Consider the following 18,329-nt stretch of genomic DNA (forward strand, 5'->3'; position numbering starts at 1 on the left):
AGAGCAGCACTAGATGACTAACATAGGACATGTAAATTTGGTATCTTCTGCATTGATCACAGTAGTTTGCTCATTTTCCCATGTTCATTACCACCTTCCAGTTTTGTTATTGCTTTTGCTACCTTGCATTCTCTTCCAGCTTAAGACTGTCTTCATGAAGCCTTCACTGATAATTCTAGTCTCCGTGGCTGTCTCGTCTGTAAAATCTGTTTGCAGGTGTAGGTGGTCCCACATAATTTGTACTCAGTTGTTCTAATATGTCCTGTGTATTTTCTCTTTCCAGTTACACTATAAGCTGTTTTAAAGTAAAGACTCCAAAAATTGAGACGGAACAAGAATTTCTCCTTAAACAGCATTGGGTACAAAGTAATACTTGTTGGTTGACAGGCAGCAAAGTACATATAAGTCACAAATTCTCTTTTGACCTTAAATGATTTATTGGAAACTACAATCTTACTTATCACCTGCTAATTGGCAGTACTTTTGAGATTGCTGGTGATGCATTCTGTAAGAGATCTTACATAACTTATGTAACATCTTGTGTTCAGACTTGATGATCTTATAAGCTGCTTATCGATTAATTTATATTCTTGCCATTTCAGAAAAAAGCCAAAGGACAAGAGCTGTTTGATGAGATTATGTACCACCTGGACCTTGTTGAAAGCGACTATTTTGGACTGAGATTTATGGATTCAGCACAAGTAGCAGTGAGTAACTGGTTTTTGGATGTTCCAATATGGGGGCAGAAAGGGAAAATTTCAGATGATGCACAAAGCGCTAAATGCTATGAGACCATGTCATCCGAACTGAATGCCCTTAGTATTAAATAATAAATTGGCAACCTTTATTCTTTAATAATTGGGGTTGGCAATTTTTCAAGCAGGGAAGTTATATTTTACTTAAGGAAATTTTATCTAGAAATATTGTGCAGGATTATTTGGAGTATACAGAAATTGAATTCAGGGGAGTCTGTTGCGGAAACTTCGGGGATAAAGTAATAATAAGCCCTGAAGTAGGTCATTCACAGTAGAAGGGAAATACGGAGAGGAAGAAACAGTGATGGTAAGGATATCAAGACATTAAGCCTTGTTTTCTGGGAGTCTGTGAACATTGTTTTGTGTGTGTAATTACATAGTAATTGCAGTGTCTAGGATCCATAGAAGAATATATACAACAAGAATTCCCAAGTTCTTTTTGAAGGGCTTTTTTCGTGTGTAATTAATAAATTAACTGGAATATCTTAGTAAGATACTGTCTTAGTTCTCTAGTGCTGCTGTAACAGAAATGCCCTCAAGTGCTTTAACAAACAGAAATTCATTTTCTCAGTTTAGGAGCCTGGAAGTGCCAATTCGGAGTGCCAGCTCTAGGGAAAGGCTTTCTCTCTCTCAGCTCTGGAGGAAGGGCCGTGTCTCTTCTGAGCTTCTGCTCCTGGGGGATCTTCCTGTAGCTTGGCATCTCTCCTCCCCGATCTCTGCTTCTTATCTCAAAAGAGATTGACATAGGAGGAAACCTATACTAATCCTGTCTTATTAACATGCCAAAGAGAATCCATTCCCAAATGGGATTATGAATTTCTGAGTTCTGGTCTCTGGATGGTGTTAGTAGAGATGTTTCTGTTTTGTTCTTCTTCTTAATGTTCTTAATTTTTCTTCTATTAGACTGAATCCCCTGTAGTGAATGAGTCTTCTTATCTCTGTTGCTGAGTGTGTAGTAAGCACACAAAGCACTTTCGTTTGTTTCCTTTTTTTTAAATAATTTATTTTTTGTGAAAGTTTGCATAACAAGTTAGGTTCCCATATGACAGTCTGTACACAAATTGTTCAGTGACATTGGTTACACTTTTCACAATGTGTCCGCGTTCTCTTAAATTGTGTTGCTGGTTCTGTTTCTAGTATTCTGGTTTCCCTACTCTTTTCTCATTTTTGCTTTAGAGTAACTGTTGACCTTTTGGTTTTATTTAGATGGTTTTTTAGTAGAGTACCATTCTTACAGGTAATATCCTTTATTTTGTGTGCCACTCTGATATTTGGGTGAAAGATGATCTTCAGATAGTTTCAGTTCAAGGTTTAAAGAGTGTCTCAGGTTGATAGTCTTAGAGAGTCCTCTGGTCTCATCTGGTCCATGTAGCCTGGCCTTTTTTAGGAATTTGAGTTTTGTTTTATATTTTTCTCCCATTCTAACTGGGACCACTTATTGTGACCCTGCTCAAAATGGTCAGTGGCGGTAGCTGGGTACCATCTAGTTCTTCTGGTCTCAGGGAAGATGAGGCATGGCTCTTGTAGGTTGTCAGCCTTACAGACTTGTATCTTCTCTGATATTTTGAATATCTTACTCTTTTGCTCCTAACAAGTAGAGATCAATAATTATATCTTAGGTGGCCTCTTGCAAGCCTTTGAGACCCCGGATGCTACTCGCTTCACTAGGATGCAGAGCGTGGACTTGGCGAACTATATTGTGCCAGTTGAGTTGTCCCATGAGTCTATGGTCCTAAGCTTTCAAACCTAGAAAACCAATCTCAGAAGGTGTTTGGTTATGTCTGAGAAATATCTGTAGTTGAGTCTTCAATGAATATATGTGCCTGTATACTCAAATCTCTATTTACACGTACATTTACTTTTTTTTACCTGGTTTTTATAGATACTTTAACGACGGCACTGGGCACTGGGATAGATACTTTGGAAACCCTGGTGGCGTAGTAGTTAAGTGCTATGGCTGCTAACCAAAGGGTCGGCAGTTCAAATCTGCCAGGCACACATTGGAAGCTCTATGGGGCAGTTTTCCTCTGTCCTATAGGGTCGCTATGAGTTGGAATCGACTCAATGGCACTAAGTTTATAGATACTTCTGTCTCTTGTCGCATATGTATGCAACTGTACCTACCCATATGCCTATACCCATCCATATGTGATCATACTCTGTTTTTTTGGTTTTTGTTGGAATTGTTGACTTACTTCACTTACATTATGCCCCCTGGGTCTGTCCATTATAATGTTTCACAGACTCATTGTTTATGGTTGTGTAATATTCTGTTGTATGTATGTACCATATTTTGCTTATCCATTCATTCATTGATGGGCACTTTGGTTGTTTCCATTTTTTTGCTGTTGTGAAAGAGTTGCAGTGAACATAGGGATACATGTGTCTGTCTGTAGTCACTACTTTTAGGTCTCTAGGATATATGCGTAGAAGTGGAATTGCTGGATCATAGAGTAGTTCTATTTCTAGCTTTTTTAAGAAAGTGCAATACTGTTTTCCCTAGTGGTTGTACCATTTTATAGTCTCATCAGCAGTGAATAAGGGTTCTGTTCTCCCCACATCCTCCCCGATATTTGTTGTTACCGGTTTTTTAATCAGTGCGGTGTTAGCCAGGGTGAGATTGTATCTCGTTGTAGCTTTGATTTGCATCTCTTGAATAGCTAATGATCATGAGTATCTTTTCATGTGTTTGCTGGCTGCTTGGATGTCCTTTTTGGTGAAGATTCTGTTCATGTCCTTTGCCCATTTTATAATTGGGTTGTTTGTCTTTTTGTTGTTTAATTGTTGAACGTTTCTATACATTTTAAAGATTAAACCCTTATCAGATACATTGTTTCTGAAGGAGTTTTCCCAGTCTGTAGGTTATCTTTTTACTCTTTTGATGAACATAAATTTTTATTTTTTATGAGGTCCCATTTATTTGTTTTGTCTTCTGCTATTCTTGCATTTGTTTTTATGTTTGTTATCCTATTTTTACAAAAGATTAGGTCCTATTGTTTTCTCCTAGGAACTTTACAGTTTTAGGTTTAACATTCAGGCCTTTGATCCATTTGAGTTAGTTTTTGTGTATGGTGTGAGGTATGGGCCCTGTTTAATTTTCCTGCCAGTGGATTTCTCATTTTGCCAGCACTGTTTGTTAAAGAGACTGCTTTTGCCCCAGTGAATGGACATTGACTTCTTGTACAAAATCAGTTGTCCATAGATGGCTGAATTTATTTCTAGGTTCTCAATTCTGTTCCATTAGCCTGTGTATCTTACGTTGAACCAGTATGAGGCTGTGTTGATTACAGTGTCTTTATCAGGGCTTTGAACTGCTTCTTCCTGGTTCAGTCATGGCTGAGGAATCGAAACTGGAACAGACACAGGTTTCTACAGTTTGAATAAACGGGAATGATAACTGGAATGGGGAGAAATTACAGGTCAAAGTCTTGGAATGGGAGGCCTAATAAGCCCTTTCAGGAGCCTGATGTGTGAGATTGAATTATTGGCAGGACTGTGTAGAGCGACATACGTTCAGAGTGGTGTAGTTGCATGCCATTTTTGAGCAGGGCACTGCTGGTTCCAATTCTGCTAAAAATCTGGCAGGCAAGGCTATGTAGTGTGTATGCTGCCCTTGTTTTCTAAGAGGGAGGTTGGGTTTCTAGCAGGGCTTCAACCTGGAATTTTCCCTTTTCCTGGTTATTGGTCCAGTTCACCCAAATTAAAAAAAAAAAAAAAATTGAGTCTATTCCAGTTTCCCTTCATTGACCTTGATTGAGATGGGAAGAACTGGTTCGAAGCCCTGGGCTCTATAGTATGTTTTGGGGTGTGTGGGACTGCCTGCTTTACTCTTCCTCAGTGTTGCTTTGGCTATTCGGGATTTCTTTCCATATGAAGTCAGTCATTAGTTTTTCCCTTACAGTAAAGAATGTTGTTGGGATTTGTATCAGGATTGCAATGTATCTGTAGGAAGAATGTTTTAGGTAAGACTGACATTTTCACTATATTAAGTTTTCCAATCTGTGAGCATGGAATATCTTTTCATTTATATACGTCTCTTTTAGTCTCTTGTAGTGATGTTTTGTAATTTTCATTGCATAAATCTTTTATGTCCCTGGTTAGGTTAATTCTTAGGTGTTTTATTGTTTTGGGGGCTATTAAAAATGGCATGTTTTTCTTCATTCTTTTTTGGAATACTCCTTGTTACTCTAAAGGAACCCAAATGATTTTTGTGGGTTGATCTTGTACCCTGCAATGTCACTGAATTCTTCTATTAGTTCCAGCAGTTTTTACTTGTGGAGTCTTTAGGATCTTCTATGGATCAGATCCCCCACGTGTCTGTCAGTTTGCCATACCGTGGGGGCTTCCATGTTGCTATGATGCTGGAAGGTATGCTACAGGTATTCAGATACCAGCAGGGTCACCCATGAAGTACAGATTTCAGCTGAGCTTCCAGCTCTGGAGCCACGGCAAGCCAATCGTTGCGCACCTGTGGAGCTACAGCAAGCCAATAATTGGGCACCTGTGGAGCTACAGCAAGCCAATCGTTGTGCACCTGTGGAGCTACAGCAAGCCAATAATTGGGCACCTGTGGAGCTACGGCAAGCCAATCTGCTTGCTTCCTAGTCATCTCTTTTGTAGTCCCATAGTCAGACTGGGAAGAAGGACCGGCAGTCTAGTTCTGAAAAGCATTAGCCAGTGAAAACCTTATGAGTAGCAGCAGATCATTGTCTGATATAGTGCTGCAACATGAGCCCCCCAGGTTGGAAGGTACTCAAAAGACGACTAGGGAAGAGCTACCTCCTCAAAGTAGAGTTGATCTTAATGATGTGGATGGAATAAAGCTTTTGGGACCTTCATTTGCTGATGTGGCATGACTCAAAACGAGAAGAAATAGCTGCAAGCATCCATTAATAATTGGAACCTGGAATGTAGAAAGTATGAATCTAGGAAAATTGGAAATCATACAAAATGAAATGGAATGCATAAACATAGATATCCTAGGCATCAGTGAGCTTAAATGGACTGGTATTGTCCATTTTGAATTGGACAGTCATATAGTCTACTATGCCGGGAATGAAAACTTGAAAAATGGTCTTGCATTCATTGTCAAAATGAACATTTCAGGGTCTGTGCTGAAGTACAACACTGTCAGTGATAGGATAATATCCATATGCCTACAAGGAAGACCAGTTAATATGACTATTACTCAAATTTACGGACCAACCACTAAGGCCAAAGATGAAGAATTAGGAGATTTTTATCACCTGCTGCAGTCTGAAATTGATCGAACACACAGTCAGGATGCATTGATAATTACTGGTGATTGGAATGCGAAAGATGGAAACAAAGAAGGATCAGCAGTTAGAAAACGTGGCCTTGGTGACAGAAACCATACTGGAGATCGCATGATAGAATTTTGCAAGACCAGTGACTTCTTAATTGCAAGTACCTTCTTTCAGGGACGTAAACGGCGACTGTACACATGGACCTCACCGGATGGAACACACAGAAATCAAATCAACTTACATCTGTGGAAAGATGATGGAAAAGCTCAGTATCATCACTAAGAACAAGGCCAGGGGCTGACTGTGGAACAGACCATCAATTGCTCCTATGCAGGTTCAAGCTGAAACTGGAGAAAATTAGAGAAAGTCCACGAGAGCCAGAATATGACCTTAAGTATATCCCACCTGCATTTAGAGACCATCTCAAGAATAGATTTGACGCATCAAACACTAGTGACCGAAAACCAGACGAGTTGTGGAATGACCTCAAGGATGTCATTCATGAAGAAAGCAAGAGGTCATTGAAAAGACAGAAAAGAAAGAAAAGGCCAAGATGGATGTCAGAGAAGACTCTGAACTTCCTTATGAACATCGAGGAGCCAAAGCAAAAGGAAGAATTGATGAAGTAAAAGAACTGAACAGAAGATTCCAAAGGGCAGCTCAAGAAGACAAGGTAAAATATTATGATGACATGTGCAAAGAGCTGGAGATAGAAAACCAAAAGGGAAGAACACGTTCAGCATTTCTCAAGCTGAAAGAACTGAAGAAAAAATTCAGACCTCGAGTTGCAATACCGAAGGATTCTACGGGGAAAATATTAAGCGACGCAGGAAGCATCAAAAGAAGAAGGATGGGAGGCGGAGCCAAGATGGCAGAATAGACAGACACTTCAGGCAAGCCCTCTCTACAAGGACCTGAAAAAACAAGTGAGTATATTTATGACAAGCTAGGAGCCCTGAGCATCAAAGGCAAGCTCAGAAAATGAACAGAGGGGCAGGGGAAGGACGAGATGATTCAGAAGTGGAGAGGAGTTACCAGACCTGAATCATGGGGAGCCATCAGGCACCATTCCCAGTGCGGTGGCAGCGGGCTGGTACTACTGTTCGGCCACAGTTTCCTCAGGGAGAAGCATCCGGCCACACAGCCTACTCACACCTCCGGAACCAGAGAAGAACGGCGCTCTCGGCAAAAGCTAAGTACTTGTGTATATTTTAATGTGCCCGCCCACCCCCAAGCCAGCTTCAGCGGCTGAATTTCCTGGGCCTGAGATAGGCACTGTTGAGCGCCTAGAGCCATCCTCCTGGCCTTGGAGAAGGAAAAAACTTGCGTTTGGGGGAAGACATAATTTGTCACCTCCACTAACCGGGGGAGCTCAGGACAGAAGTGGCTCCTGTCCAGTCATAAACGGTCTGTGGACTTTGAGCACCTTTCACCTCTGCATGGACCTGTATGGGCCTATTTTGGGAGAATAGGCTCTTGTTGGCAGACTCCAACCATTTCAGCTGTGGGGTGGAGAGGTGGGTGTTTGATGTCTGACATTGCTTTGACTATTAAACAGGGTCCTCACCTACCCACATAAGAGGCCTAAGGACTGGTAGCTCCACTCAGGTCACCCAGCCACCCGCGACACAGGTCCAAGGATAACTGGTACCTCTCAGTCCTTACAACCAAAAACATTGGGTGCCCACGGTCCATCTGCAGAACCCACCCACCTGCACACTCTAGGGAAGAGGGACGTGCTTTCCTCAGAGACACTTGGGGGTCAGCTCTCAACCCCCTGCCTTGTTCAGAGTGTGACCCCTTGGTGCAACCAGATACTGGTACGTACACTAATCCCCCCGCCCCTCTAAAACTGTAGGACAGAGCCTATACCATATACTTGATGATCAGCTACCTGGACACCTGAGCTGAATTCATACAAGAAAAGTGAACGGACTCCTAGACTGATACACCTGATAACAGCTCTAGCCATCTGGGAACAGGATGTCAGAACACCAAAGGTGAAAATACTGAAGCTGGCTCATTCAATCAACCCATTTGGGCATATCAAAACAAAACAAAGCAAGAAGCTACAACACAGTAAGCAAGCATAAACTAATACAATAACTTAAAGATAGTTCGGAGACAACAGTCGATATCAAGTCACGGAAAGAAACACACTGTGATCTCCTCAACAAGCTCTCAAAACAAAGAATCCAGGGATCTTCTAGATGAAAGTGCATTCCTGGAATTACCAGAGGCAGAATACAAAAGTTTAATATACAGGACCCTTCAAGACATCAGGAAGGAAATGATGCAATACGCAGAACAAGCGAAGGAACACAGATAAAGCAGTTGAAGAAATAAGATTATTCAGAAACATAGTGCAAAATTTGACAAGCTGGAAAAAATCCATACACAGACAAAAATCAGAAATTCTGAAGATTAACAATAAAATTACAGAAGCAGACAACTCAATATAAAGTCAGAGGAGCAGAATTGAGCAAGAAGGCAGAATTTCTGAACTTGAAGATAAATCACTTGGCACTAATATATTTGAAGAAAAATCAGATAAAAGAGTTAAAAAAAATGAAGAAACCTTAAGAATCACGTGGGACTCTCTCGAGAGAAAGAACCTACGAGTGATTGGAGTAGCAGAACAGGGAGGGATAACAGAAAATACAGAGAGAATTGTTGAAGATTTGTTGGCAGAAAACTTCCCTGATATCGTGAAAGATGAGAAGATATCTATCCAAGATGCTCATTGAGGTGCATATAAGATAGATTCTAAAAGAAAGCCACCAAGACATATAATCAAACTTGCCAAAACCACAGATAAAGAATTTTAAGAGCAGCTGGGGTAAACGAAAAGTCACCTACAAAGGAGAGTGAATAAGAATAAGCTCGGACTATTCGGCAGAAACCACGCAGGCAAAAAGGCAATGGGATGACATATTTAAAAAATTGAAGGAAAAACATTGCCAGCTGAGAAGCTGAGAATCATATATCCAGCAAAACTGTCTCTTAAATATGAAGGTAAAATCAGGACATTTCCAGATAAACAGAAGTTTAGGGAATTCATAAAACCCAAACCAAAACTGCAAGAAACACTAAAGGGAGTTCTTTGGTTATAAAATCAATAATATCAGGTATCAGCCCAAGACGGGAACACTGGGCAGAGCAATCAGAAGTCAACCCAGACAGGGAAATAAAAAAAAAAAAGTAAGATTGAAAAAAAAAAATTCAAACAGGGAAATAGTGATGTTATTACATAAAAGAAGACAACATTAAAACAATAAAGAGGTAGTAAGAAATGTAATCATAGACCTTCCATATGGAGAGGAAGATAAGGCGATACAAAGAATAAAAGTTGGGTTTAATTTCAGAAAAATAGGGGTAAATAATAAGGTAATCACAAAGGAGAGAAACTATCCTACTCATCAAAATAAAATACAAGAAAAAAATAGAGACTCAGCAGGAACAAAATCCGCAACAACGAATATGAGGAAAGGACAATTTATAATCTACTCAGCACATAAAATTAAGTGGGAAAAAGAAACTGTCAACAACACACAAAAAAAAGACATCAAAATGATAGCACTAAATTCATATCTATCCATAATTACCCTGAATGTTAATGGACGAAATGCACGAATAAAGAGACAGAGAGTGGCAGAATGGATTAAAAAACAAGATCCATGTATATGCTGCCTACAAGAGACGTACCTTAGACTTAAAGACACGAACAAACTAAAACTCAAAGGATGGAAAAAAATATATCAAGCAAACAACAATCAAAAAAGAGCAGGAGCGGCAATATTAATTTCTGAAAAAATAGACGTTAAAGTTAAATCCATCATAAAGGATGAGGAAGGACACTATATAATGATTAAAGGGACAATATATGAAAAATATATAACCGTATTAAATATGCATTCAATGACAGGGCTGCAAGATACATAAAACAAACTATCAACATTGAAAAGTGAGATAGACAGCTCCACAATAATAGTACGAGTCTTCAACACACCACTTTTGGTGAAGGAAAGGACACCCAGAAAGAAGCTCAATAAAGACACGGAAAATCTAAATACCAAAATCAACTATCTTGACCTCAGAGACACACACAGAATACTCCATCCAACAGCAACCAAGTATATTTTCTTTTCTGGTGCACATGGAACATTCTCTAGAATAGACCACATATTAGGTCAAAAAGCAAGCCTTAGCAAAATCCAAAACATTGAAATATTACAAAGCATCTTTTATGACCATAAGGCCATACAAGTGGAAATCAATAACAGAAAAATCATGGAAAAGAAATCAGACACTTTGAAACTGAACAATACCCTGCTCAAAAAAGACTGGATTATAGAAGACATTAAGGATGGAATAAGGAAATTTATGGGATCTAATGAGAATGAAAACACTTCCTATCAGAATCTTTGGGACACAGCAAAAGCAGTGCTCAGAGGTCAATTTATGTCATTAAAGGCACACATCCAAAAAGAAGAAAGGGCCAAAATCAAAGAATTATCCCTACAGCTAGAACAAATAGAAAGAACAACAAAAGAAACCCTCAGGCACCAGAAGAAAACAAATAATAAAAATAAGAGCAAAACTAAATGAAATAAAAAACAAAAACAATTGAAAGAATTAACAAGACCAAAAGCTGGTTCTTTGAAAAAATGAACAAAATTGATAAACCATTGGCCAAACTGACAAAAGACAACCCTAATAAGAAATGGGATGGGCGATATTACAACAGACCAGACAGACCAGGCCCAACTGAAATTAAAAGCATCATATCAGATTACTATGAAAAATTGTACTCTAACAAATTGGGAAAACCTAGAAATTCACTACCTACCTAAACTAACACAAACAGAGGTTAACCCAAACCCAGTGCCCTGGAGTAGAACAACTAAATAGATCCATAACAAAAGAAGAGATTGAAAAGGTAATCAAAAAGCTCCTAACAATAAAAAGCCCTGGTCCGGAGGGCTTCACTGCAGAGTTCTATCAAACTTTCAGAGAGGAGTTAATACCACTACTACTGAAGGTATTTCAGAGCATAGAGAAGGATGGAATACTACCAAACTCATTCTATGAGGCCACCATATCCCTGACACCAAAACCAGCTAAAGACACCACAAAAAAAGAAAATTTTTTATTTTTTATATCCCTCATGAACAGAGACGCAAAAATCGTCAACAAAATTCTAGCCAATAGAATTCAACAACATATCAAAAAAAGAATTCACCATGACCAAGTGGGATTCATACCAGGTATGCAAGGATGATTCAACATTAGAAAAACAATTAATGTAATCCACCACATAAATAAAACAAAAGACAAGAATCACATGATTTTATCAATTGATGCAGAAAAGGCATCTGACAAAGTTCAAAACCCGGTCGTGATAAAAACTGTCAGCAAAATAGGAATAGAAGGAAAATTCATCAACATAATAAAGGGCATTTATACAAAGCCAACAGCCAATGTCATCCTAAATGGAGACAGCCTGAGTGTATTTTCCTTGAGAACATGAACCAGACAAGGATGTACTTTATCACTGCTTTTATTCAACATTATGCTGGAGGTCCTAGCCAGAGAAATTAGGCTAGACAAATTAATAAGGGACATCCACATTGTCAAGGAAGAAGTAAAAGTGTCTCGGTTTGCAGACGACATGATCTTATACACAGAAGACCCTAAGGAGTCCTCAAGAAAACTACTGAAACTAACAGAAGAGTTCAGCAGAGTATCGGGATACAAGATAAACATACGAAAATCAGTTGGATTCCTCTACACCAACAAAAAGAACATTGACGAGGAAATCACCAAATCAATACCATTTTCAGTAGCTCCCAACAAGATAAAATATTTAGGAATACTCCCTACCAAAGATGTGAAAGACTTATACAAATAAAAGTACAATACACTACTGTAAGAAATTGAAAGATACCTACGTACGTGGAAAAACATACCTTCCTCGTGGATAGGAAGACTTAATGTTATAAAAATGTCTGTTCTACCAAAAGCCATCTATACATTTAATGCAATTCCGATCCAAATTCCTGCGACGTTCTTTAATACGATGGAGAAACAAATCACCAGCTTGATATGGGAGGGAACGAGGCCCCGGATAAGTAAAGCATTACTGAAAAAGAAGAAGAAAGTGGGAGGCCTTACTCTACCTGATTTTAGAACCTGTTATACCACCACGGTAGTCAAAACAGCCTGGTACTTGTACAACAATAGATAAATAGGCCAATGGAACAGAATTGAGAATCCAGACATAAATTCATCCACATATGAGCAGTTGATATTTGACAAAGGCCCCAAAACAGTTAAATGGGGAAAAGACAGTCTTTTTAAGAAATGGTGCTGGGATAACTGGTTATCTTTCTGCAGAAAAAGTGAAACAAGACATATACCTCACTGCATGCAGAAAAATGAGCTCAGAATGGATCAGCGACCTAAATATATAATCTAAAACAGTAAAGATTATGAACGGAAAAATGGGAACAACGTTAGGAGTCCTAATACATGGCATAAATAGTAAATAGTATACAAAACATTAACAATGCAGAAGAAAAACTAGATAACTGGGAGCTCCTAAAAATCAAACACCTATGCTCATCCAAAGACTTCACCAAAAGAGTAAAAAGACTACCTACAGACTGGGAAAAAGTTTTTAGCTATGACATTTCCAATCAGTGCCTCATCTTTAAAATCTACATGATACTGCAAAAACTCAACTACAGAAAGACAAGTAGCCCAATTAAAAAATGGGCAAAAGATATGAACAGACACTTCACTAAAGAAGACATTCAGGTAACTAGCAGATACATGAAGAAATGCTCACGATTATTAGCCGTTATAGAAATGCAAATCAAAAGTATAGTGAAATTCCATTTCACTCCAGCAAGGCTGGCATTAATCCAAAAGACACAAAACAATAAATGTTGGAGAGGCTATGGAGAGATTGGAACACTTATACACTGCTGGTGGGAACGTAAAATGGTACATCCAATTTGGAAATCGATTTGGAGCTTCCTTAAAAAGCTAGAACTAGAACTGCTGTATGACCTAGCAGTCCCACTCCTTGGAATGTATCCTAGAGAAATAAGAGCCTTTACACAAACATGTATGCACAGCTATGTTCATCGCAGCACTGTTTACAATAGCAAAAAGATGGAAGCAACCAAGGTGCCCATCGATGAATGAATGGGTGAATATATTATGGTATATTCCACAATGGACTACTACGCATCGATAAAGAAGAGTGATGAATCTGTGAAACATTTCATAACATGGAGGAATCTGGAAGGCATTAGGCTGAGTGAAATTAGTTGCAAAAGGACAAATATTGTATAAGACCAGTATTATAAGAACTCAAGAAATAGTTTAGACAGAGAAGATAATATTCTTTGATGGTTACCAGAGGGGTAGGGAGGGAGGGTGGGAGAGGGGTACTCACTAATTACATAGGAGATAAGAACTACTTTAGGTGACGAGAGAGACAACACACAATACAGGCTAGGTCAGCACAACTGAACTAAACGAGAAGCCAAAAGTTTCCACAATAAACTGAATGCTTCGAAGGCAGGTGTAGCAGGGGTAGGGGTTTGGGGAACATGGTTTCAGGGGACGTCTGAGTCAATTGGCACAATAAAATCTATTAAGAAAAGATTCTGCATCGCACCTTGTAGAGAGGCTTCTGGGGTCTTAAATGCTAGCAAGCGGCCATCTAAGATGCATCAATTGGTCTCAGCCTACCTGGATCAAAGGAGAATGAAGAACACCAAGGACACGAGGTAACTACAAGCCCAAGAGATAGAAAGGGCCACGTAAATCAGAGACTACATCAGCCTGAGACCAGAAAAGGTAGATGGTGCTGGGCTCCAACAGATGGCTACTCTGACAGGGAACACAACAGAGAACCCCTGAGGGAGCAGGAGAACAGTGGGATGCAGACCCAAAATTCTCATTAAAAAACCAGGCTTAATGGTCTGACTGAGAGTAGAAGGGCCCAGGAAGTCTTGGTCCCTAGACCTTCTTTTGGCCCAGGACAGGAACCATTCCGAAAGCCAACTCTTCAGACAGGATTGGACTGGACAATGGGTTGGAGAGGGATGCTGGTGAGGAGTGAGCTTCTTGAATCAGGTGGACACTTGAGACTATGTTGGCATCTCCTGCCTGGAGGGGAGATGAGAGGGTAGAGGGGGTTAGAAGCTGGCGAAATGGTCACGAAAAGAGAGAGTGGAGGGAGGGAGTGGGTTGTCTCATTAGGAGGAGGCCATTAGGTGGTATGTGGCAAGGTGTATATAAGTTTTTGTGTGAGAGACTGACTTGATTTGTAAACTTTCTCTTTAAGCACAATAAAAATTAAAAAAAAAAAAGGAACATGGATAGAGTACACAGAGTCATTATACCATTTCAAGAGGTAGCGTATGATCAGAAACCAGTGGGTACTGAAGGAAGAAGTCCAAGCTGCTTTGAAGGCATTGGCGAAAAACAAAGCTCCAGGAATTGATGGAATAACAATTGAGATGTTTCAACAAACAGATGTAGCGTTGGAGGTGCTCACTCGTTTGTGCCAAGAAATACGGAAGACAGCTTCCTGGCCAGCTGACTGGAAGAGATTCATATTTGTGCCTATTCCTAAGAAAGGTGATCCAACCGAATACAGAAATTATGGAATGATATTAGTATCACACGCAAGCAAAATTTTGCTGAAGATCTTTGAAAAACCGCTGCAGCAGTATATCGACAGGGAACTGCCAGAAATTCAGACTGCTGGCAGATGGATCCTGGCTGAAAGCAGAGAATACCAGAAGGATGTTTACCTGTGTTTTTTTGACTGTGCAGAAGCATTCAACTGTGTACATCATAACAAATTATGGATAACATTGCAAAGAATGGGAATTCCACAACACTTAATTGTGGTCAAGAGGAACCTTTACAGAGATCAAGAGGCAAGTTGTTCAGTCAGAACAAGGGAATACTCATTGGTTTAAAGTCAGGAAAGGTGTGCTTCAGGGTTGTATCTTTTCAGCATACCTATTCAATCTGTATGTTGAGCAAATAATCTGAATAGTTGGACTATATGAAGGAGAACACGGTATCAGGATTGGAGGAAGACTCATTAACAACTCGCGTTATGCAGATGATACAACCTTGCTTGCTGAAAGTGTAAAGGCCTTGAAGCACTTACTAATGAAAATCAAAGGCTACAGCCTTCAATATGGATTGCACTTCAATATAAAGAAAACAAAAATAATTCTCACAACTGGACCAACGAGCAACAACATGATAAACGGAGAAAAGATTGACGTTGTCAAGGATTTCATTTTACTTGAATCTGCTATCAACACCCACGGAAGCAGCAGTTAAGAAATCAAATGATGCATCGCAAAGGACGTCTGTAAAGTGTTGAAAAGCACAGATGTCACCTTGAAGACTAAGGTCGCCTGACCCAAGCTGTGGTATTTTCATTGGTGTCATATGCATGTGAAAGCCGGACAATGCATAAGGAAGACTGAAGAAGAATTCACGTCTTTGAATTGTAGTGTTGGTGAAGAACATTGAATATACCATGGACTGCCAAAAAAATGAACAAATCTGTCTTGGAAGAAGTAAAACCAGAATGGGCCTTGGAAGTAAGGATGGCGAGACTGTATCTTACATAGTTTGGACATTTTGTCAGGAGGGATGAGTCCCTGGAGAAGGACATGATGCTTGGCAAAGTACAGGGTCAGCGGAAAAGAGGAAGACCCTCAATGAGGTGGATTGACGCAGTGGCTGCAACATTGAGCTCAAGCATAACAACGATTGTAAGGATGACTCAGTACTGGGCAGTGTTTCGTTCTGTTGTGCGTAGGGTCGCTATGAGTCGGAACCCACTTGACGGCACCTAACAGCAACAACAGTAATGTGGATTAGATCATGCCATCTACAAATACAGTTTTTTTCTTCCTTACCAATTTGCATACTTCCTATTTCTCTTACTGTATTGCTCTGGCTAGGACTTGTAGTATATTGAATTAAGAGGTTTGATAATGGGCATCCTTGTCTGATTCCCATTCTCAAACGGAAAGATCTGGCCTTTCTCTGTTGAGTTTGTTGGTTGTAGTTTGCTTATATGCCCTTAATTTTGTCGAGAAATTTCCTTTCTGTTACTATCTTGGTGCGGGTTTTAATCAGGAAAGGATGTTGGATTTTATCCAGTGCCTTTTCTTCATCAATTGATATGATCACATGGTTCTTTAATTTTGTTTTATTTGCATAGTGGATTACATTGATTGATTTTCTAATGTTGAACCACTCTAGTAGTCCTGGTATGATTCCCCCTTGATCATGGTGTATATAATCTTATTGATGTGTTGTTGAATTCTGTTCGCTAGAATTTTGTTGAAAGTTTTTACATCTGTTAATTAGGCATATTGGTGTATAATTTTCTTTTTTTGTGATGTCTTTTCCTGGTTTAGGTATCAGGGTTGTGCTGTCTTCATAGAAAGAGGGGGCATTCCTTCCTCATCTGTGTTTTTGAAGAGTTTCAATAGAATTGGTCTCAACTCTTCTATGAATGTTTGGGAAAATTTCCCAGAGTAGCCATGATCCTCGGCTTTTTTTTTGTTGGTGGTGTTGGCAATTTTTCATGACATCTTCAATCTCTTCTTTTGTAATCGATCTGATTAGATTTTCTACCTCTGTTTGTGTTACTTTAGGTAGGTGGTGCATTTCTTGGAATTTGTCCATTTCTCCTTGGTTTTCAAATTTGTTGGAGTACAGTTTTTCATAGTAATTTGTTATGATCCTCTTTTCTCAGTTGGATCTGTTGCAATGTCTTCGGTTTCATTTGTTAATTTGCGTCTTGTCTTTTTTTTTTGTCAGTGTAACCAGTGGTTTGTTTATTTTATTGATCTTTTCAAGGAACCAGCTTCTGGTTTTGTTGATTCTTTCCATTGTTTTTCTGTTTTCATTTATTTCTGCCCTAATCATTTCCTTTTTTCTGATAGCTTTAGGCTTCTTTTGGTCTTCCTTTTCTGTTTGTTCAAGTTGTTGGTTTAAGTTACTGATTTTGGATCATCCTTTTTTAATGTAGACATTTATTACTATGACTTTCCCTCTGAGTACTGGTTTTGCAGTATCCTAAAGGTTTTGATACGTTGTGTTTTTGTTTGATTCTAAGAATAGTGTATTATTCAAGTTTTCATGTTTTTTTTTTCTTATTTTTCCTGTTACTGATATCTAGCTTCATACTGTTATGATCAGAGAAGATGCTTTGTATGATTTCAGTCTTTATTAAACTTGTTTTCAGAATGGACCTAACTTATGATCTATTGTGGAAAATGATCCATGTGTGCAGAGAAAAATGTGTGTTGTTCTGTTGATGAATAGAGTGTTCTATATATGTCTGTTAGGTCAAATTGCTTTATGTTTTTTTTTTTCAAGTTCTCAATGTACTTAGTGATCTTGAAACACCCAAATGTTATTGTGGAATCGCCTGTTTCTTGTTTCATATTAGTTAGTATTTGTTTCATGTGTTTTGGAGCATTGATGTTTGGTGCTTATGTATTTATAATTGTTGCCTTCTTTCTGGATTGACCTTTTTATTACATAATGTCTTCATCTCTTATAATAGATTTTGATTTCACGTCTGTTTTGTCTGATATTAGTGTGGCTTCACCTCCCCTTTTTTTTTTTTTTTACTGGTTGCAAGGAACGTTTTTTTCTGTTCTTTAACTTTCAGCCTGTTCATGTCCTTATGTCTAAGGTGTGTTTCTTGTAGACAGCAAAAGGATGGATGATGGTCTTTAATCCATTCTGCCACTCCATGCCTTTTGCGTGGGGGAGTTTAGACCATTTACATTTAATTTTGTCTTAGTTATCTAGTGCTGCTATAACAGAAGTACCACAAGTGGATGACTTTAACAAAGACAAATTTATTCTCTCACAGTTTAGGAGCCTAGAAGTCAGAATTCAGAGTGAAGGCTTTCTGTCTCTATTGGTTCTGGGGAAGGATCTTGTCATTAATGTTCCCCTTGTGTAGGAGCTTTTCAACTGAGGGATTCCAGGTCCAAAGGATGCATGCTCCTTGCTCTTTGTGCTTGGTGGTAATGAGGTCACCCCTCCTGTACACCATCACTCTGCTCGCTTCTCTCTTTTGTACCTCAAAAGAGATTGACCTAAGAAACAACCTAATCTAGTAGATTGAGTCCTACCTCGTTAACATAAACTGCCACTGATCCTGCTGCATTAACATCATAGAGGTAGGATTTACAACATATAGGAAAATCACATCAGATGACAAAGTGGT

General features: G+C 39.1%; 1 protein-coding gene across 1 annotated transcript in view; it reads left to right on the forward strand.

Annotated features, from left to right (window-relative positions):
- The window catches only part of EPB41L5 (erythrocyte membrane protein band 4.1 like 5), a 214,491-nt gene that overhangs the window by 31,238 nt on the left and 164,924 nt on the right, over nt 1–18,329 (forward strand). Inside the window, exon 3 of the mRNA XM_023556079.2 lies at nt 603–707. Coding sequence (XP_023411847.2) covers nt 603–707 — 105 coding nt within the window. The remainder of the gene's footprint in view (nt 1–602; nt 708–18,329) is intronic.

This window comes from Loxodonta africana, chromosome 6, assembly GCF_030014295.1.
Source record: "Loxodonta africana isolate mLoxAfr1 chromosome 6, mLoxAfr1.hap2, whole genome shotgun sequence".
NCBI classification, from domain to species: domain Eukaryota; kingdom Metazoa; phylum Chordata; class Mammalia; order Proboscidea; family Elephantidae; genus Loxodonta; species Loxodonta africana.